Genomic DNA, 22,040 nt, shown 5'->3' with positions numbered 1-22,040 from the left:
ATTGCATTTCATCCAGCACATTAAACATTGATCAGCTTTCTCCATGATGTGGCCCTTTGGTCTGTAATTAATTCATCTATTTGACCAAAGAGAGTAGGACTGAGTGGAGACAATAAAGAACAAGCCAATCAAGACACCAACCCACCAACCCACCCCATCTTAATAACCATTAAGTTTCAAAATTAAGCTTCAGACCTGTGACCTAAAGCCTCCTTTTGAATCAAGCCTTGAGCAGTCTGAGTGGCTGGATGTGTTTACAGGTGTGGAGTGGGGCAAGGACAGAGTAGTCACGAGCTGGTGGGAATTCTGCCAAGTGTGCTGATCTTTAGAAGCTTTCTCTACGGCTACCATAAAGCTATAGTTTATATTAGAACTGACTATTTTCTTGATGGTAGGGGAGAGGGAAGATGAAAGGGGAATAAAGCTATACTCCACAAAACAAGACTTACTTAAAAGCCTTATTTTTACACTTTTCTTCCCCCAATTCCCATTCATTGCATCTCTTTCTCTCTTCTCCATATAAAATTTCAAAAATACTTTCAGTACCTGATGGTAGCCCTCTCTTCCTTTCTGTCCCTTTAGAATTTTTTTCCCCTCCACTATAGTCTTTTCACATCCTTTCTCATGCAAAATTGTTCTTGTTTTTTTCATGACTATAATAGCTTACCATTTTTCAGGCACTGTGCTAAATATTTCACATATATTATTTAATCCGTACAGCAATCTTATTATCCCTATTTTCACATGCAAAAGCTGAAGCTTTGAGATGTCAAAGGACTTGCCCAAAGTCACACAGCTCCTGAGTTCTAGAGCTGGGACAAGATCCCAGTCGTGTCTAGGTGTGGCCAAGGCTCCCAGGCCCATGTTCTTAGGTTCTCTGCGATGATGTATGTCCATTATAGAACTTTTGGAAGAAACAAATATAGAAATATGCTTTTTAAAACATCCGAATAGGCACATTGCGCTTGTGCATGGAGGGCCGGAAGTCAAGTCGGAGGCGGAGGTGACTCTGCTTCCGTTTCTGGTTTTGCTCAAACGTTTTGGTTTTCTTCGTGGCCACCCAAGATGAACCGATTTTTCGGGAAAGCGAAACCCAAGGCTCCGCCGCCCAGCTTGACTGACTGACTGCCTGCATTGGCACGGAGGACAGCAGGGCAGAATCCATTGACAAGAAGATTTCTCGGCTGGATGCTGAACTAGTGAAGTATAAGGATCAGATCAAGACAATGAGAGAGGGTCCTGGAAAGGTATGAGCAGCAGCGGGACAGTCTTGCCCAACAGTCATTTAACATGGAACAAGCCAATTACATCATCCAGTCACTGAAGGACACCAAGACCATGGTTGATGCTATGCAACTGGGTGTAAAGGAAATGAAGAAAGCATACAAGCAAGTAAAAATTGACCAGACTGAGGATGTACAAGACCAGCTAGAGGATATGATGGAAGATGCAAATGAAATCCAAGAAGCACTGAGTCGTAGTTACGGCACCCCAGAATTAGATGAAGATGACCTAGAAGCAGAGTTGGATGCACTGGGCGATGAGCTTCTGGCTGATAAAGACAGTTCTTATTTGGATGAAGCAGCAGCTGCCCTGCAATTCCAGAAGGTGTTCCCACTGACACAAAGAATAAGGATGGAGTCCTGGTGGGTGAATTTGGATTGCCACAGATCCCTGCTTCATAGACTTGCATCATTCAAGTACATCATGTAAAATAAACACATATTCTGGGACTAGGAAATATTTATCTTTCCAAGTTTGCCATAACAGATTTAGGTTTCTTTCCTTTCTGTGGAGGAAAAGTTGATTACGTTGCTTTCATTTTTTTTCCGTTAAGAGATTCATTGCTTGAAGGAAGCTTTCTTCATACTAAATTTTTATTCCTTTTCTTTTATCAAAGACTAACTTACTTAAAATTATCATTGGGTATGTATAACTTCATTCCTTAATAGTTATTTTGAAATAAAACCAAGGAAATGGGAATCTTTAAGTTCTATGACAGCATATCTCCACAATCTCAAATTGACCTGATAAATTGATGACAAAGACGAGATTAGTGGGACTGTCCATATTATGATTCAAAACCATTTTCTCTTGTGGTATTATAGGTTGGTTAAAGTGATGGCCTTTTTTGGTGAGTTTTGTTGTGTCTTGTGAGTAAATCATTACTGTGTCCAATACTGGAATGGAATTATCACTACTGTATCATGGGTGGCTATTTTGATTCTGTGGTTCCTTCAGTGTTACAGAGGACTTGTAATCAATAATGAATATTTCTTGATATTTAATGTATAAGACATTTATTTATACTCAATAAATATTTTGCAAAAGGAAAAAAAGGAAATCCATAATCTCCACATCCACAAAGAACCAGAGCTGAAACTTTAGCTTTCCTCCCACTATTTTTTAATACATAATAAACAGGTTTTTTAAAAAAAATTAATACAAGCATTTAGTGATTATTTTTAACGAATTAACATCCTTACAAATGTATAAAATCACAAATCTTGTTTTTCAATAGAACATACTTTAATACCTATGAATGAGAGTAGACATTACATGTTATTTTAGATATCTTTAGAGTAGAACAAATAATTTTTAAGTATTAGTTGACTTTTCAGTGATACTATATCATATTCCAGAATATTTGTTTAGTGCAAATTTTTTCTTTTGGCCGCATCACATGGCTTGCAGAATCTTAATTCCCTGACCAGGTGTTGAACCCGTGCCTTCAGCAGTGAATACGCTGAGTCCTAACCACTGGACAGCCAGGGAATTCCCTGCTTAGTGCAAATTTTAGATGTGATTCTGTGGACATGTTAGTGATGAAATGTACTTTTTGTTTCAAAGATATTTTCTGCAAGGAAATGTACCAAAATGTCCAAAGGAACTGAGACTAGGAAGATTAAAATTAACCTTTTAATTTCATGGGCAATACTGGTCCACAAAAAGGATATTGTAGACTTATATCCAAAACAGCAAGCCCTGAAAGAGTGAAACCATCAACTTAATTATGTGGGTACAGTAGGGAGAAAGTTTGTATGTAAATGGCTTTCTAATACAATGTCTCAGAAATACGATAAAGACTTCACTTTTCACTGAAACAGTGTTATTTGAGTTTGAAGCTAGTGGTATATTTATATGTTTCAGAATGAATTCCAGTGCTGCCTTTACTCATGGAGATTATCTGCTGGTAGAGAAAGCAAATTAATTCTAAATAGCCATGACCCTCTCGCCAAATGCTATTTCAAGTGATTGGGAGGAAGGAAAGTTGAGTTCCCTAGTTTGGCTTGATATCCTTTCTTTTCTGTTTTAAGAATTTGAATATAAACTTCTCCCCTCACATTCCTTTTTTTTTTTTTTTTTTTAAACAATCAACTCTGAGTAACTTTGTATCGGCATAGGCTCCACAAAAGGACAAAACTAGATTGGAATCGTGTTGCTGCCCTCACCAACACGGTGACCTTGTCAGTAAAATTTCATTGTCTGTAAAATAAGAATCTGTGTTTTATAAATGGTTTGATTTAAACACGAGCAAATAAATGAAGTCACCAAAATGATATCTGGCACATAGTAGACCCTTTAGAAATTTCAATTTCCATCCTATTTACCTTTCAACAAATTCTGAGCACAGCATCTTTGATTCACCTATCAATAGCTGCAACTCTCTCATATACGGTACGTTACAGTTTACGCATACCTTCATATATTTATCTGTCTGGTTACTCCTGTCATTAACTCTAGGCATGCTTACTCTCTTTTCATGGGAAACTGAAGTTCAAAAAGATGAAGTGACTCGACCATGGTCGCACAGCTGATACACAGCTGGGACTCAAATCCAAACCTCCTGACTGCTAGTCCGGTGGGGTTTTTTTAGTGCACTAAAGCTGCCTACTTTGTCCACATGTTCAGAAAAAAACATCTGATTTAGGCTGTGATTTCCTCACCCCAGCATTTGACAATTAAGGATTCCAGTGTATACGAAAGGAAAAAATTTAGTAGAGTTTGAATAGATAGAGCATCCAGAATTTTCTCTTTAATGTCAGCCACTCCCTTCTATGGAAAGCAGTGTTTTAATATATGATTAGTATGCTGAGCATAGGGTGATGGTAAACATTATGTTTTTGCATTATCATGAGATGACAAAATTACCCACTCTCAAAGGACCAGCTGCTGCAGGGCGGCTGGCACCCGTGATGCCTACATTCTCAAAACTATTTTAATTGGTAGTTTTCCATGATTTTTTTTAGTCAGTCAGAGAGGAAATGTCTGTATAAACCTATTAAAGCCATAGCATCTGTTATGATGAAACGACACCACTGAATCTTTGTAAGTGAAATTGTTCTAGCTCAAGAATTTGAAGCTAATCAGGGTTCTCATTGAGCCAAGAGTTCCTATCACGCAGTTCCGCAAATACATATAGAAAAGTTATGAACAAAAAAGATAGGAAAATTCTTCCCATACTTTTTATATATTTCCACTACCGTGTTACAATTTTAAATTGATGCGCACAACATACATGAAACTATTCATCACATTAGACGTATGTGTCCTAAGAGGAAAGAACAAATTTTGAAATAAGACCTAGGATCATATCCAATCTCTAATCAAATTGCTGACAGCTTTAGACAAAGAACTTAACCACTTGGAACAACTCTTATCTGTGTAATATGGGTAATAGATCCTATTCCACAAGACTATGGAAGGAATCCAATAGTTAAGAATATTGCAAATCAACAAATTGTGCACTGCTACCAATAACAACCATTTATTAGGTGCTTATTACATACTGGGGTCTGTGCTAAGGACTTATATGGACATTACCACATTTAATCTTCCCCAAAGTCTTTATCGTAGGCATTACTATTATATCTATTTTATAGATGAGACTGTGGAGGCTTAGAGAAGTTAAAAAAAATTATCAATGTTTACAAACTTAGGAAATAGAGGGCCCAATAATTGAACTTAGACTTGCTCTTTCGTTCATTTAACAAAAATTTGCTGAAGAATAGATCACCTGAACAAAATCAGGCACTGTTTGGAAGAAGGAAGTGGGGAATGGAATGGAAGGGGGTTAAGCAACCAACCATGTCCACTTTATCCTGGGCACTGTGGAGAATGAGTTGGAAGGTGACAAGAGAGGATCGGAGAGACTAGGTAGGAGGCTGTGGAAGTAGTTCAGGTGAGAGATGATGTTGACTTCAGCCAACAGGGTAGCACTGGAGATGAGGAACCTGGATGGACTGTAGATGTACTTTGCAGGTGGAGCCGAATGGGTGGTGGGAGGAGGGGTGAAGCAGGGGTAGCCCCTTATTTCTTACTCCGAGCAACACAGCGAACTGGGATGGGGAACAGAGAATGGATCTGTGGAGTGAGGGGAAGAACTCCTTCTAATCTCAAGTCTGACACCCTTAACCATTATTAATATTCTCACTAATTATTATTGTGAATATAAAAGAGATTTACAATTCATGGCCACTATGAACTATAAAGTATCTAGAAAGCTTAATGGAAAAGTCAGCTTGTTCCTTCCCATGAAAAAAAAGGCAAAAAGGAAAAGTCTAATGTAGGCCATGTCATAATTCTTAGTTTTTAAAGAAAGTACCTAGGGCAAGGATTGAGATTTTATTTGAATTTTGTGAGATCTGGACTTTAATCCCTGTAATATCGTGAAATGAATTTGAGGGGGAAAAAAAAACACTGGAAGATAATTTGCCAGAAAGCTAACATTATTTCAGATGATTGAATCATGTATATATTTTTTTTCTTTCTGCGTGTTATATTTTTCAGATTTTCTAAAATGATTATATATTACTTTTATAGCTAGTAAATTAAAAATTCAAGAAAAACTAATTTATAAAGTTACATTTGCTATGTCTGTATAGTCTGTGGGAGTAAGTTCTGAGAACCACTCAAATTGTAACCCTCAGTTAAGGCAATTAAAACCAATCAAAATGCTGATGTGGCTGACAGAGACCTTAAAATATGTGTCCTTCTAACTGCCCCCTATGTGATGCAGTCCCAGTCAGAGTGGACTGGAGTTCAGTATGGGACCTGACCAGTAGGGTGGTCAATGTTGGGAAAACTGTGAAGGCTGAGGAGTTCAAGGTTTTCTCGATTTCCTTCATTTGAAGTATTTCTTCCAAGTATAAATATTTTTAAATTGCCTATACCTTTTGCCTCCCCACATCTTAAGGTTAGATACTCATACGATTCTTTCAGAAATTCTCTTAGCCACTCCTGACCTTTGCCTCTTTTCCTTTCTTTCAGGGTCAATGATTGTATCTTACGGGTGAATGAGGTGGATGTGTCAGAGGTTTCCCACAGTAAAGCAGTGGAAGCGCTCAAAGAAGCAGGGTCTATCGTTCGGCTGTACGTGCGTAGAAGACGACCCATTTTGGAGACTGTTGTGGAAATCAAGCTGTTCAAAGGGCCTAAAGGTAATAGACACATAAATAACTCACAATAGAACACCAGTGACAACCTATTTGGCTAAGATTATGCCATAACCCATCTATGTAGTCCATTCTTCTATTGTCTGATAGTCAGCGCTTACCATGAGTTTTGAAATCCTATGATAATGGTAGGTTTTTACGTAGAGTAAAAGAAACCACTACTGTAAATATGAACTTAGAGAAGGAAAGGATAGATTTCTGAGGAAATTTTCTTATAAACAATAACAACAACAACCATCTACATTTTTCTATAAATTTTTAATCTTACAGGATCATCATGACTTAGCCGGCATGGTAATACTTTTCTAACTTTTCAAATGTAAATGGTAACCTCCCTCCTTTAGTAAAATAGTAATGTGAAAAATAATAATTGAAATAGCCTATCCTGAAATAACAATTATTATATTTTTATGACACTTGTGATTCGTTTTGATTTTATAATACTCTTATCTGTTGTATTCAAGTACTACATAGCATTTTATACTTGCAAGAGTCAAAATAAGTTAAAATTTATTTTTCTGAAATGTTCACAAATCTCTTGAGGTAATTGCAGTTACCCTGGGGAATCACATAAACAGTAAGATGAATCATTATATTAATTTTTAAGAATAGTCCTTTGAGCTCTGCTCTTCAGAATGATGACAGTTAATATTAACAGTATTTCAAATGTTTTAGAAAAATCAAATAATTGGCTTGAGTATTTTAAATATTTTAAAAGATTTTGAATACAGAGTCACTATACTCTTTTAGTAAATTATTTCTCTTTCCCTTAAAATCTATGTAATCTCTAATACTATATGTGATTTACAAATAAGCACACCACCTTCTCTGCAAGGTAGTGGTGGGTGGTATTTAAGATCTCAGACCCAAGACTCAGGCAGGACTGAGTTTAAAAGCCTGGTTCAGCCACTTACAAGCAGAGTGACGTTGGTTAGACCAACCCCCTTATTAAATGGGGATCATAATGGTAGCATCCCATTGGGCTTATGAGAATTAAACATTTAACTAATAGCTGGCAAGTGGTGAGCAGAAAAGCTTTCTGGTTGAGTGCAGACTCCAGAGCCAAAGTGCCTAAGTTGGAATCCTAGCTCTGCAGCTCACTAGCTGTTTGACCTTGGGCAAATTGCTTAACCTCTCTGAGCCTTAATTTTCTTATCTACAAAATGCAGGTAATAATAGCACTTGCCCCTAGAAATCTTGTGAGGATCAGACGAGTCAATATACATAAGGTGATTAGAATAATGGCTGGCACAAATTGACAACAAGTATTAACTATATAGTATATACATGTTATTTGTAGTTTGCTCCATATACTTTGAGCCTCTGCTACAGTTGTCTGGTAATCTAATAAAGTTATCAAGGATCCCTCGTGAGTTAAATTCAAATGCATTAAAATCACATAATTAATTCTGGGGGAGGTAGGCGGAAAGAAAAGAAGTAAAGCATTTCCATACCACAATGTCTGGTGATATGAAAGAAAAGACCTTCTATCCTACACATGTACTAAAATCATATTTGCCATGTGCTTTAAAGTTAAACCAAATGAGCATCCCACTACTTTGATTAAAAAGATATACTATATATAAATAACGTAGATATTTCTACAATTCAATTAACAGCAATTATTCAGCACAGCCTTAAGGCACGTACTAGCTGAAAGCACTCAGCAAAGCATTACCATCCATTAGGAGGTCAGTCACTCGATGACCTCCAGCTGCTCAGCAGAGCACTTAAAGGTTCTAGGGAATCGAGAGCCAAAACTCCTTAATTTTATCAGGAACACATTTTTGGGGATCTCTATCTTTGGTATTAGGGCCCTAGCTGGTTTACTTCTGTCTGAACTATATTCTCCTTGGAGCAAGGAGTGGGGCAGGAATTTCCCTGGGACAAAGAGAGTGAGACGTGGGGACCGGTGAGCATTAATCGACCAGGAATACCCAGGCAATAACCCAATGAAAGTATGCAGCATATGGGTGACGGGCTTTTCTTTTGGTTTATTTATTTATTTTTTAACATCTTTATTGGAGTATAATTGCTTTACAATGATGTGTTAGTTTCTGCTTTATAACAAAGTGAGTCAGTTATACATACACATATGTTCCCTTATCTCTTCCCTCTTACGTCTCCCTCCCTCCCACTCTCCCTATACCACCCTTCTAGGTGGTCACAAAGCACCGAGCTGATGGGTGATGGGCTTTTTCTACTGGGGAAAGGAGAACCAGGAAACTGGTAGAGTTAATTTTACATCCCTGAAAGCAGGCTCCTGCCAAATTCCTCTAGAGGGCTGTGGGCCTGTTGGTCCTGTTGGGTTTATGTTGAGTCAGTCATACTTTTTTGTACTGTCACCATACAAAGATCACTGATGGGGATTTGTTTCTCTATATAGAGCTTACTGATTTACAGAGAAAGAAACTGTTTTAGTCATTGTTTAAATCCTTGATGCCTTTCCCTGTGCCTTGAACTCAGGACGTGATGAATCAGAGTAAATTGGATTCTACACTAAATCTGATGATACCTTGCAGTCTTAACCTCCCTTGGCACCTTTATTCTTTATTTTTGAATGATGATATATTTTTTTTTAATTTCTGTCAATGTTTAACTCATGCCATGGAAACTGTTATGCAGTGGAGACAATGAAGATGAATCAGATGTGCTTCTAATGGGAGAATCGGAAAGTTCTAATGGGAGAGAGAGACATAAAGCCAACTCACTTTAATGCTAGACAGAATGAAATCAGCTCTGTGGTTGAACTTGAGCCATGATTCCAATTGAACAAAGAGGAAGATGTGATTCATCTTAATCAGGAGATCCAAAATGCTCCAGAGAATTTAAAATTTAATATGTGCTTTCAGACCCTGATCTTCCCTTCACTGAGCATGTGGGCATTCTCAATAGTAAATATCAACACTCTCGCCAACTGGGCTAACTAGCCTCAATTATGAGTATATAATACAGAGCTAACTGAATGTGGTCATTAATTTAGTTCTTCAGTGATTCAGCAAATATTTATGAAGTATTTATTGTGGACTTGACACAGACCCAGACAATGAGGATTCACAAAGAAAACAGAGAGAATTCTCGCTCAAGAAGATTATGGTCTGATGTAGAAAACATCAGAGCATACATGATTAAGGAGGCACGAATTAAATAGTGGGTCAAAGAAGACTTCCCTGAGGAAGTGCCACTTAAGCTAAACTTTGAAATACAAATAAAATTAGAAGTTAGCTGGACAAAGAGTGGAGGAGAGCATCCAGACAGAAGTAAAAAGCATGTGTGTATGAAGGCCCCAGTGTAGGAAAGATCTTCGTACCTTCCAGGAACTGAAAGAAGTCAGTTGTGATTGAAGTTTAATGACAAGATAGTGAATGACACGAAATGATATTGTCAAGGTGAGCAGGGGCCAGATCATGTACAGCTTCGTTGACCGTATTTACAGATTTGTTATTTTATTTCAAATGCAATGGGAAGTTCTTGAAACATGTTCAGCATGTGATATGGTCAAATTTGTTGTTTTTAGAAGATCACTCAGCTGCTGTAAAGAAAATGCATTGAAGGGGGCAAGAGTGGGAACAGAGATCAGTTAGGGGACACTTGGAGAAGGTAGAGAAAAATGGATGGTGAAGATGTAAGTGATGCCACTTATTGGTAATCTAGATGTGGGGTATGTCCAAGGTTGAGGCCCTTGGACATACTCTAATTGGTCCTTCTGATAGAGCAATCTAATGGATTGGGGTGCCATTTGTGAGATGGGGAAGGCTGTGGAGGAACCCGTATGGGGACTCTACTGGACATGTTGAGAAGACTGTGCAGATTCTGAAAAGGAGGCAGAACTGGAAAACATCTGTCTGAAAACCCTGTTAATACTCTGAATTTTTCCCATTTTTTATCAAATATCTGGAGTTGGGGAAATACCTGAATGATTGACTTTCTCACTTTTACCAATAGTCTTTAATATAAAAATCATGAATATGGCTACTTTAGCTATTTTGAACAGTTATAAACATTTAGTAGATCTATTTGATAGACATTCTTAATGCCCCAGGCCATTTTTGTTTGGGGATTATTTTTGGTTTTGTTTATTTGTTTTTACATGGGACAGAAGGTAAACAGTGTTATTCCTTTTTGTTATATAGATGCAATGTTAAGGGATTCCTTGAAAAAAATCATTTGTGGTAGAATTAAATTTACAGTTTTCCAATTTACACCCTTATGTTTATTCCACCTATCGTACAAATCACGAATTCTGAGATGATCTTTGATGTATGTGATTTGTCTGTATAGCAGTACTAGCCTTCCCAATATTCAATTAGAATCATCTGGCTAATGGTTTATAGCCATGTATCTCAGTAAGGGATATTTGGGTAATATGCACTACTGATTTAAAATGTCTCTTCTTAACAATATATAAAAATTTCCCTAACCTCACAGTTACAGATTTGGTCATTGCAAGCAGCTGGGGTGTCTGTGTGCAGGCAGTCAGTTGAGAAAAAAATGGCTAATCATGTATAGGAAGTTGTGATTAGGCAAATCCATTTAGACTTGCCAAACAACCAGAAATATGCGAGGAAGAGAATCTGAAGTGTGCATGTGGTTTCCCAGGAAATAGGTTTATAATAAAAGTCTTTCTAGTGACTTTCCCAAGGACACTTTAAGTCATAATTTCTCAGGAACTAGATAAGTAAACACTTGTGGACTGTTGGTTTCTGTGGCCTAAGCCAAAGAAGCCTAAACCTATATAAGAAATGAGATGCCTTCTAAGATGTTCTTGCTGCTTACAGATAATATAGCTAGTTGAAGGCCAGGTTCTAGAACGGAAATATTAAGGCCATAACATTGTTAAATCCAAAGGTAGACTTTATTTAACCACCTTATTTTTTATTTTATTTTATTTATTTATTTATTTATTTATTTATGTTTGCGGTACGCAGGCCTCTCCCGTTGTGGAGCACAGGCTCCGGACACGCAGGCTCAGCGGCCATGGCTCACGGGCCCAGCCTCTCCGCGGCATGTGGGATCTTCCCGGACCGGGGCACGAACCCGTGTCCCCTGCGTCGGCAGGTGGACCCTCAACCACTGCGCCACCAGGGAAGCCCTAACCACCTTATTTTTTAATAAAAACTCAAAGAGTGATAAATTTTGTCTAGCAAAACATTTCACCAATTCTACATTATTTTTGAAAATGTTTTTAAACATCTTCAGTTTTAATTTCTTCATAGTTATATACATTTTTTCAGTTATAAAAGTCTGTAACAGTGCGAACTGCAAATGCAGTGAAGAATGCTCTCAGCTTTGCACAAGAAGTAAAAATAACTATAAAACACACTGACTGTAAAAGTCACTATACTAATGGCCATTTATAATGTGTATAATTCAACCACTAGAGAAGCCACATATGTAGTGATGAAGTTCCTGGACGTCTCTCTAAGTAGGTATGAAAACTAGAGTAAGTGTCTTAACCTCTTTGTGCCTCACCTTCCTTGTCTGCAAAATAGATGTAATTTGAGTATCTAATTCATAAGGTTATTTTCGGGATAATAATTGTAAATTCTCAATACGTATTTAATTATTTTTACTCTTTTTATTATCATAATTGACTAAAAGTTGAAGAAAGAAAAGCAGCAAAGCACATACTCATTCTGGTGCTTTAAAGTGCTTCCCATAGTATTTTACACAATCTAGTCCTTTAGTAAGTATTCATATTTCTTGGATTAAAGACTCGAAAGTTAATTAAAAGTTTTTACTATTAAGCAATTTCAGATGAAGCCAATATATATTTTCATGCATTGACTCAGATTTCGGCATGTATATACACACACACATATATTTTTAATATATTGGTGCTGGCATCTGTATGTGCACATATATAGTATGTTCAGCTGTGTTGTTCTCTCTAGCTCTATATAAATTTGTTTCTAACAGGTCTGAGTTATGTGATATATGAATCTATGTTTTATGAAAATGTGCATATATGTCTGTTTGTATTTTTCCTTAGTTTTCCTAGTTTGGGCATAGATTTCAGTAGCCTCCATGTGCAGAAGTATCTCCAAGCATGTTGAAAACTGACCTCATGATGTCTCCTCAGGGTCAGCGTCCACCGCCTGTCCTCCACCAGTACAATCTGCTCTTCCTTCTGTCCTCTCCATTTATGTTAAAGATTGTCCCACTCATCCAGATTAAAAAGTTCAAAGTCCTGTTCTTTTGATTCTTCTTTCTTCTTTGCCACCTTTATTAAATCAGGCATCATGTCCTTTGGAAACTACCTCCAACATAACTAGTCTTCTCTTTAAAATCTCCACCGCCATTACTATGGTGTTCATATCTTCATTATGTCTTGTCTGATCTACTGTAATAGAATCCATTGCCAATCCCTCCCTTCCATTCCCACACACTTCTAGATCAATCTTCCAAAAATCGCAGCTCTGTTAATTGTTCTGCCCTGCTCAAAAGTCTCTAGTGGTTCTTCCCTGGCGCTAGGTAAAAATCTAAATTTCTTGTTACTGTATTTCACACCCTCTATGATCTCCCTCTGCAGCAACAAAATTTGATTTCAGCCTTTTCTTCTCTCTTCTCTCATTCGTCTGTCTTCTTATCCAGGTAAGCTGGACTATGCACAATTTCTTAAACACATGCCATACTTTCCTGCCTCTAAGCTTTTGTCCTGTTCCCACCTTTGGAATGCGTTTCCTTACCACTGTGATCACTACCTTTTGGCATCATATCCATCCCCAAGAGTCAAGCCAGTTCAATTCTATCTCCTCCACAAAGCTATTACTAATCAATCCAATCAGAAGCAGCCTTTCACTTCTAAGAGCTTCTAAAATACTTCATTTCTTCCTCTTCTGTTCATTTTCTTGTTACCGGACCATCCAAGTAACCTTAGCACATAGAAAAGATAGATATCAACAGCCCAAATTAAAGAGATAAACAAGCTGCAAAGTCTAACACTTAAGACACTGAGTTTATGATCTCTACCCTGGCCTGTGCTAAATTTGAAGCATTTAATGAACACTTAAAAGGGAAGTACAAGCCCTAGGTTTAGTCTGCAACCAAACTCTGTTTCGCAAGTGGGAGGAATTGGGGTGGAGAGATGGAGTAGAGTCCAAGACAGATCATGCTCATCACTCATCAGCTCATACTCATCAGTATGGCAGGAGGAAAAAGCAAGGGCCAAGATGGAAGCTGAATGATTTTACTGCCAAGAGGAGTTCCTTATGAGGCAAACCCTTGCATGGACCCCTTACAGAAACTATCCATTCAAAAGATTGGGATAAACAGTATTTGAAGCATCTAGCACTTTGCTTAACAGGCCAAGTAGTCAAAAACCAACTTCTAGATTATTGAGGATTTTTATTTTATTTTTTCTTAATAGCCTACATAACAGACTTATTGTCCAGCCTGGTTAAATGTCAACTTAGCATGCCTCTGATATTACAGACAATTTCTCAAATATCTAACTGGAATGAAGTTTACGACTTGTCTCGATATCTGCATACTCAACTCTTTTCTCTCATCTGTCCTTCTTCTTCCATCTGTTCTGGTCTTTTTTCTCTCTGACACTAACGTGGCCAGAGTAAACTTTCTCAGAGTTGATATGAGAAACTCAACTGGCAGTTTTCAGAGATGGTCATTTGGTAAATTAACCATTTCACAACTTGATTTTTGGTATATAGACCTAGAGCTACAGGTATTGAGTATATAACAAGTGCTCGATCAACATTTGAATGAGCTAAGATTTTAATTGAAAATTGAGTGTACCATCCTTACAGCATAGTACAGAGACTGCCTGCACTGAAATTCTTCTTTTTATCCCATCTGTCCATGGATAATTTTGCTGACGGCATTCTATAACAGGTTGTACAACTACCACCTGACCATGATAACTTGGGAATGTTTAGGTTAGCAAAGTTTTCAGTTGTCCAGAATTCAGCTCTTCATACCCAAATGGATCACCAGACCACTGGGTAAAAACTGAACACAACAGTTATGCAGTGATTTTGATTGCTGGCATCCAACCATTTACTGCATCAAGGGACACCATACGTTTCCCCTTTCTTGCCATGGGGTAAATTATAATGTATATTCATTTTTCAATGCACATATAAATGTGTCTCTGAATGCAAGGCACTGTTTACTCTTTATTCAGTCCCCTGTCCCAGGCTCTGAGTTCTACGTGGTAAGTAGACCTCTTTGTGGTGAAAGGCCTTTCTGAATAATGGTTTGACACTTTTTCTTTTCTTTTTTAAACCAGAGGGAGTTTTATTTTTTATTTATTTATTTATTTTTGGCTGCATTGGGTCGTCACTGCTGTGCGCGGGGCTTTCTCTAGTTGCCGCAAGTGGGGACTACTCTTCCTTGCAGTGCATGGCCGTCTCATTGCGGTGGCTTCTCTCATTGCGGAGCACAGGCTCTAGGCGCGCGGGCTTCAGTGGTTGTGGCTCACGGGCTCAGTTGTTGTGGCGCACGGGCCCAGTTGCTCTGCAGCATGTGGGATCCTCCTGGACCAGGGATTGAACCCGTGTGCCCTGCATCAGCAGGCGGATTCTTAACCACTGTGCCACCAGGGAAGTCCCAATGATTCTTAATAAGCACAAATAGCAATTCAGCTGTTTGGCATGAGATCTCAAAATACTACATTTTCCTTTTAGTGATACATTTTTTCAGTCCTTTTGAATTACCCAAATTGTTCTCTTGGAGGAAACAGGGATATGCTTGAGTGCATGTGTAGTGCAACGTTTAACTGAAATATAATATTCAGAGTCTAAAAGAAAATGCCTAACTACGTGTTAAGCCAGGGAAATAGTCTTCTTGGAAATAAATTGTGACTAAATCACCACTCTCTGATCTCCCAAAGAACAAATACTTTTTAATAATTGGACAAAGGGCAACATATTTGATGAGTTCACCTTGTTCCTAGGCACTTTGTGTAGAATTTCTTTAATATGTACATGGTTAGTTTCTGATCATTTCTGGATAAATGATATGTACTTGTGGGTTGGGAGGCTCTTTCTCTAAGCTGATATTTAGTCCGTCTTTGTAATGACATCCGTAAAAAAAAAAACCTCTCTCCTGAGCCTTGTAGCAAGTGCTTTATTCATGAAGAAACAAACTACAAATATTTCTACTATCGTCCCCACCGTTCTGTACATTATAACATCATAGGAGTGTAAAAACAACTAATTATATTTACTAAATCATTTTGGAAATTAAGGAATGATGCCCCACCTCTCATTTGCCCTTTGAGGTTAACACTTGGCCATTGTTTCTTTTCTTCTTTTTTGGTTAAAGCTAGTTCAGGAATTTTAACAGAATTTATGATCAATGGCTTTTTGAAAGTCAAAATTATTTTTTACCATGAAAACTTCAGATATAAAAAAATGCCTTGTACTAGATGTAGTTTGGTTTATTGACATTCAAAAGTTTTATAATTCACATAGAAAACACTGTTTACCTAGCTGTGAATATTTGCTCAGGTAAATACTTACTTGTATAGCATTTTTTTCAATTTTTTTTAATTAAAGTATACTTGACTTATAATATTTTGTTAGATTCAGGTATACAGCAAAGTGATTCAGTTACTTTTTTCTGATTATATTCCATTATAGGTTATTACACAATATTGAATATAATTCCCAGGGCTCTACAGTAAATCTTTGTTGCTTGTCTATTTTATGATATCTGTTTATCCCATACTCCTAATTTATCCCCCTTCCGCCTCCCCTTTGGAAACCATAAATTTGTTTTCTATGTCTGTGAGACTGTTTCTGTTTTGTATGTAGATGCATTTGTATGTATACTATTTTTAAAAGTTTTAAAAGTAAATGTGTTGCTGTGGTAAATACTATGACTATAAATCTTTCCAATTTAGGCTCAGCAACAAAGCAATTCCATGAAAAGATTTTAGGACATGGACAGCATCTAAGTGTTTTAACCCTAACTGTTAAATGGGCATATTAAGTAGCCTTGGTTATTGTGAGCATTTAATGAGATACCTGGTACATCTCAGTGCCCAATAATTTTAAAGTGTTCTCCTTCCTTGTTTATATTTTTAAGAAGCAAATATGTGCAGAAAATAATCCTCCATTCACTCAAGAAATATTTTATTTCAAAAACATTTATTAAACCAGGCATTCTAAGTGCTAAATCAAAGGAGTGACAATAAATAAAGATTTTTGGCTTTTCTCTCAAGTACCTTCCTAGAAAACTGTCATTCACCTAGACTGAAATAATGCAGTCCTTTTCTGCTAGCTGGCACTGACTTCATGCTAAATTCATCACGGTCCCCTAACTAAATCCATTTTGGTTCCCAAGCTCATCAACCAGTGTACATTAAATTCTTCTTCTTCTCTGGAACATTGAGATCCAATAAAACTAAAGATTGCAGTATTTTTTATTCATGGACCATGACTCTGAATGCCATTACCTGTCAATCAGAAGTCTTGTACTACTACATGGACTTTGTCTCTGAGCGTAATTCAATTGCAGCGAGATAGACACATCATCCCTTACAGAAAAGTTAATAGGAAAGATTAAAAAAAAAAATCTCTGCTTTTAATACCCATAGAGAAAGCCAACTTAGGAATTTTTAAACATGCTATGGGCTAGCCAATTATGAGATCCCACCAAAAATCCACTGTAAGTAGGAAATTTTCATAATAAAGATGATATTAGGAAAGGTTGAGAATTTTCAGTCAACGCTAAACAGAGAGCAAATGAAAAGACAATGCTCAGAATGGGAGAAAATATTTGCAAATGAAGCAACTGACAAAGGATTAATCTCCAAAATTTACAAGCAGCTCAATATCAAAAAAACAAACAACCCAATCCAAAAATGGGCAGAAGACCTAAATAGACATTTCTCCAAAGAAGATATACAGATTGCCAACAAACACATGAAAGGATGCTCAACATCACCAATTATTAGAGAAATGCAAATCAAAACTACAATGAGGTATCAGCTCATACCAGTCAGAATGGCCATCATCAAAAAAGTCTTTAAACAATAAATGCTGGAGAGGGTGTGGAGAAAAGGGAACCCTCTTGCACTGTTGGTGGGAATGTAAATTGATACAGCCACTATGGAGAACAGTATGGAGGTTCCTTAAAAAACTAAAAATAGAACTACCATATGACCCAGCAATCCCACTACTGGCCATATACCCTGAGAAAACCATAATTCAAAAAGAGTCATGTACCACAATGTTCATTGCAGCTCTATTTGCAATAGCCAGGACATGGAAGCAACCTAAGTGTCCATCAACAGATGAATGGATAAAGAAGATGTGGCACATATATACAATGGAATATTACTCAGCCACAAAAAGAAACAAAATTGAGTTATTTGTAGTGAGGTGGATGGACCTGGAGACTGTCATACAGAGTGAAGTAAGTCAGAAAGAGGAAAACAAATACCGTATGCTAACACATATATATGGAATCTAAAAAAAAAATAAAAGGTTCTGATGAACCTAGGGGCAGGACAGGAATAAAGATGCAGATGTAGAGAATGGACTTGAGGACATTGGGGGAGGGGGAAGGGTAAGCTGGGATGAAGTGAGAGAGTGGCATGGACATATATACACTACCAAATGTACAATAGATAGCTAGTGGGAAGCAGCCACATAGCACAGGGAGATCAGTTCGGTGCTTTGTGACCACCTAGAGGGGTGGGATAGGGAGGGTGGGAGGGAGACGCAAGAGGGAGGAGATATGGGGATGTAAGTATATGTATAGCTGATTCACTTTGTTATACAGCAGAAACTGACACACCATTGTAAAGCAATTATACTCCAATAAAGATGTTAAATAATAATAATAAATAAATAAAAAGAGAGCAGTTACGAAGAGGGAAGAGTAAAAATAACAAAGGAAACAAACGAGGCACATTTTTCTAGGCGAGTCAGTGCCTTACAGTCCTGAATGAAGACATACATAGTTTGTTCAGTCTAGCACATTAGTCTTAGGAAGAAAGAGTTCAACAGTTGCTTCCCAGGAACCTAAAATATTCATTGAATATTCATGAGTAGTTGAATCATATGGGAAAATTTAGCCTTCACAGATCAATTCATTTGAATAAACTGTGGTACCAGTTTTTAAAAATCATGATAATTTTGATGTCCAAGCATTCCTATTTATCAAATATTCTAATCTCTCAAAATACACACATTCACTCATGTGTTTAGTAAAATATTAATTGACTACCTCCTGACTGTGGGACTAAAAGTTGGAGATAGAGACCCAGTGTGCCCTTGAAGGAGACAGTGGTCCCAGCCTAGTGTGTGAAATGTACATATACATAGATAATAACAAATACCATCTGATACTTATATATATAGGCTTTTGTGAGGAAGTCTTGACCAAGACTTCAACTTCTACTTTAATGCTCTGGGAAGAAATAGCTTTTTAGCACTGGTGATAGCTATTCACTTGGGAGACTGCCCCAATCATTGGATTTTTTTCCCTATAATTGAGCTGAAAGTTGGAGTTTTTTGAAATTGTCCATCAGTTTTATTTCTGCCCTTTCCAGCTATGATGACAACTCTTCATAGAAGAGCCCTTCATACATTTTTAGGCTACTGTCAATTCTCCTTTTAGGCCTCTCTCCTTTAGACTAAGGAATCCCAGTTTATTAACCATTCTGGATACAGTGTGATTTTCAGACCCTTTATTTTACTGTTTCCATACTATTAATTTTTTCAAGTTTGGCAATATCCTACCCAAATAACAATACACAGAGTTACGTAGAGAGATCCATTGACATGCTTGTAAGTGCAGACCATGGTGAATAGAGTTCTTTATGTGAACTCCATACTCTGATTATTTAATGTAATATAAAATTGTGTTAACGTTGCTTTTAAGACTCTTTTTGTTGGTTCATATCAAGATTATAGACAGTTAAATACTTCATATGAATCACTGGCTATCAGATATATTACACTCTATTTTAGAATAACTGACTTTTAATGTAAATTTGTAAATTGATATTTATCTCTGTTAAATATAATATTGTTAAACTGAGCTTAACATCCAGAGCTATTGATATCATTCTTTTTTTTTTATTAAGAACATTCATATTGTGTTTTTTTTTATTTTTCTTTTTTTAATTTATTTTTGGCTGTGTTGGATCTTTGTTGCTGCACGCAGGCTTTCTCTAGTTGCGGCAAGGGGGGGGGGTTACTCTTCATTGAGGTGCACGGGCTTCTCATTGTGGTGGCTTCTCTTCTTGTGGAGCATGGGCTTCTAGGCGCACAGGCTTCAGTAGTTGTGGCACATGGGCTCAGTAGTTGTGGCTCGCAGGCTGTAGAGCGCAGTCTCAGTAGTTGTGGCGCACGGGCCTAGTTGCTCCATGGCATGTGGAATCTTCCCGGACCAGGGCTCGAACCCATGTACCCTGCATTGGCAGACAGATTCCTAACCACTGTGCCACCAGGGAAGTCCCGATATCATTCTTAATAGTAATTCAACCGTTCCTCATATTAGCCACCCTTTCCTCATTTGTGTCGATTACAGATGACCTGAAGGTAAACAGATGGAATTCTTAGAAACAGGATTTGGCAGGGATGCATGTTGCCCAGCACACATAGATATGAAATGAATCGCACAGTTATAAGGAAAGACTAAATACTGAACCAATAGAAAGATGAAGATAAAAATAATGCTTATAGGCAAAGTTTTCCACCAAGCAGACTATATGCTACTAAAGAACTGGTTTCCAGGTTATGAGAGCAGATTAATCTTATCTGCTTATAGGAATTCTCTCCTTCAATAACTCACAAAATAAACATAAGGAAAATCAGGAACAACAACAAAAGTATGCTAACAGTGATGAAAGAAGGCATGAAGCACAACTCAATGCAATATACTCAAAAACTGTGATGAAGGAAAGAAACAGTAGCAGAGAGGTTTAGAAAGGCTCAGGTGCTACCCCACTCCCATTCCCCTCCTGAAACTGTGTTGGTAATTGGCAAAATCCTGAGACTTCTTTCTCACTGATACCACTAAATCTTGGAAAAGAGGACACTGAGCTGGTAGTCTTACCTTTTTCAGAGTAGTTGAACTCGCTGTTGGGAGAATCCAACATGGAGAAAGTAAGCAGCAGTGTTGATCTTCTCTAATGGAAATTAAGGCTCTGTAGCTGCATCTTGAATTAGAGAAATTACCCAACTAGATGCATCTTGATTTAGGACATTAAACAAGATTCTCAAAAGACAGCAGAATTTGGGTGTTCTAAGAAAAATGGCACACTTGACTACAGCCCCAGTGACCTCTCCCCCAACTCATTCCCTCAGCTATTGCCTCAGGTGCAGAAAGTCATTAGAATACAAAATACCCAGACCCCCATACTATAACTTAAAGGAAAAGCAAAATGAGTATATGTACAAAGGAAAAGAGTAAACTAGTCATGGGTACTATATCAGAGCAAAGTGTCTGATTGAGCTGCCCAAGATGAGCAGGATGAAAAAACTTCAGTAACCTCTAAACATACCACAATCAAATAGTTTTAAATCATATAGTTTTAAGCCAAAGGTAGTCATCCAAAAATTATTTCAAGCAATAAAAGAATTGAGAAAGGTAGCTAGGTATAAAATTTATATATAGAAATCAATAGCATAATGAATATATATGCACGTATATGAACACAGTAACCAATTAAAATATATAATAAAAGAAAGTATATCATTTATAGTAGCAATAAAAATGATAAACACTTAAGAATAAATGAGTGAGATTTATATAAAAGTAACTAAAAGACCATTAAAGGGCATACAAGAAGGGAACTCTGTAATATGTCATTGGAAGGAAAGATGTGGCATCAAAAATTGTCAATTTTCACTTTTTCACTAACGATTTAAAACAAAACTACCACTGAAAAAAAATTTAAGCAAGAAAAGTTTATTCTAAAGTTTATATGGAAAAAATTAATAAGCGAGAATAGCCAAGAAAATTCAGAAAAATAATGTAAATGAGATAGGTCTTAGCCTATCAGACATTAAAATATTAGGAAGCTATAATGAAAAAATGAAAAGATATATCAAAGTAAAGGACTAAAAAAATCATAAATAGACAAGAAACAGAGAGAAATTTAGTATATGATAAAGATGGCATTTTGAATAAATGGGAAAAGATAAATGGTTTAATAAGTCATATGTGGAAATTTGTGCATCTGTCTATCTTAAAAAAGTCTCTACATAACCTAAACCCAAATAAGTTAACAATCAAATTTGTATTTTATTTTGTTTAAGAAATAAAAATATACAGCTATAAAGATAGAGATGGGTAAATTGAACTATATTAAAATTCAGAACTTTTGTTCATTAAAAGAGAATAGAAAAGGAAGCCATAGAGTGGAGATGTTCCCAATAAATCTATCAGACAGTTGTATAATGCTTTACCTTACTCATAATGAAAGACTGCAAATTGAAAGTACAAGATACATTTTTCACCTATCAGATTGTCCACATTCAAAAAATGTGACAATGCACTGTGTTGGCAAATGCGGTTAAAAAGGCTTCCTCATATATTGCTCCTTTATATTGGAGAGCAATGTTAAAATACCTCTAACTTTTTAAATGCTCAAACTATATTGAT

General features: G+C 37.0%; 1 protein-coding gene and 1 pseudogene across 26 annotated transcripts in view; both read left to right on the top strand.

The window, feature by feature from the left end:
* Window positions 1-22,040, top strand: part of DLG2 (discs large MAGUK scaffold protein 2) — a 2,016,902-nt gene that overhangs the window by 1,421,513 nt on the left and 573,349 nt on the right. For all 26 annotated transcript variants that reach the window (XM_060303825.1, XM_060303817.1, XM_060303816.1 and 23 more), the window contains one exon: window positions 6,271-6,440. In XM_060303825.1, the coding sequence (XP_060159808.1) occupies window positions 6,271-6,440 (170 nt within the window). The remainder of the gene's footprint in view (window positions 1-6,270; window positions 6,441-22,040) is intronic.
* LOC115841713 (charged multivesicular body protein 5 pseudogene) lies at window positions 1,066-1,886 on the top strand (annotated as a pseudogene).

This window comes from Globicephala melas, chromosome 8, assembly GCF_963455315.2.
Source record: "Globicephala melas chromosome 8, mGloMel1.2, whole genome shotgun sequence".
NCBI lineage: Eukaryota > Metazoa > Chordata > Mammalia > Artiodactyla > Delphinidae > Globicephala > Globicephala melas.
The sequence above is the reverse complement of the archived record's forward strand: the minus strand, read 5'-3'. Positions and strand labels throughout refer to the sequence as shown.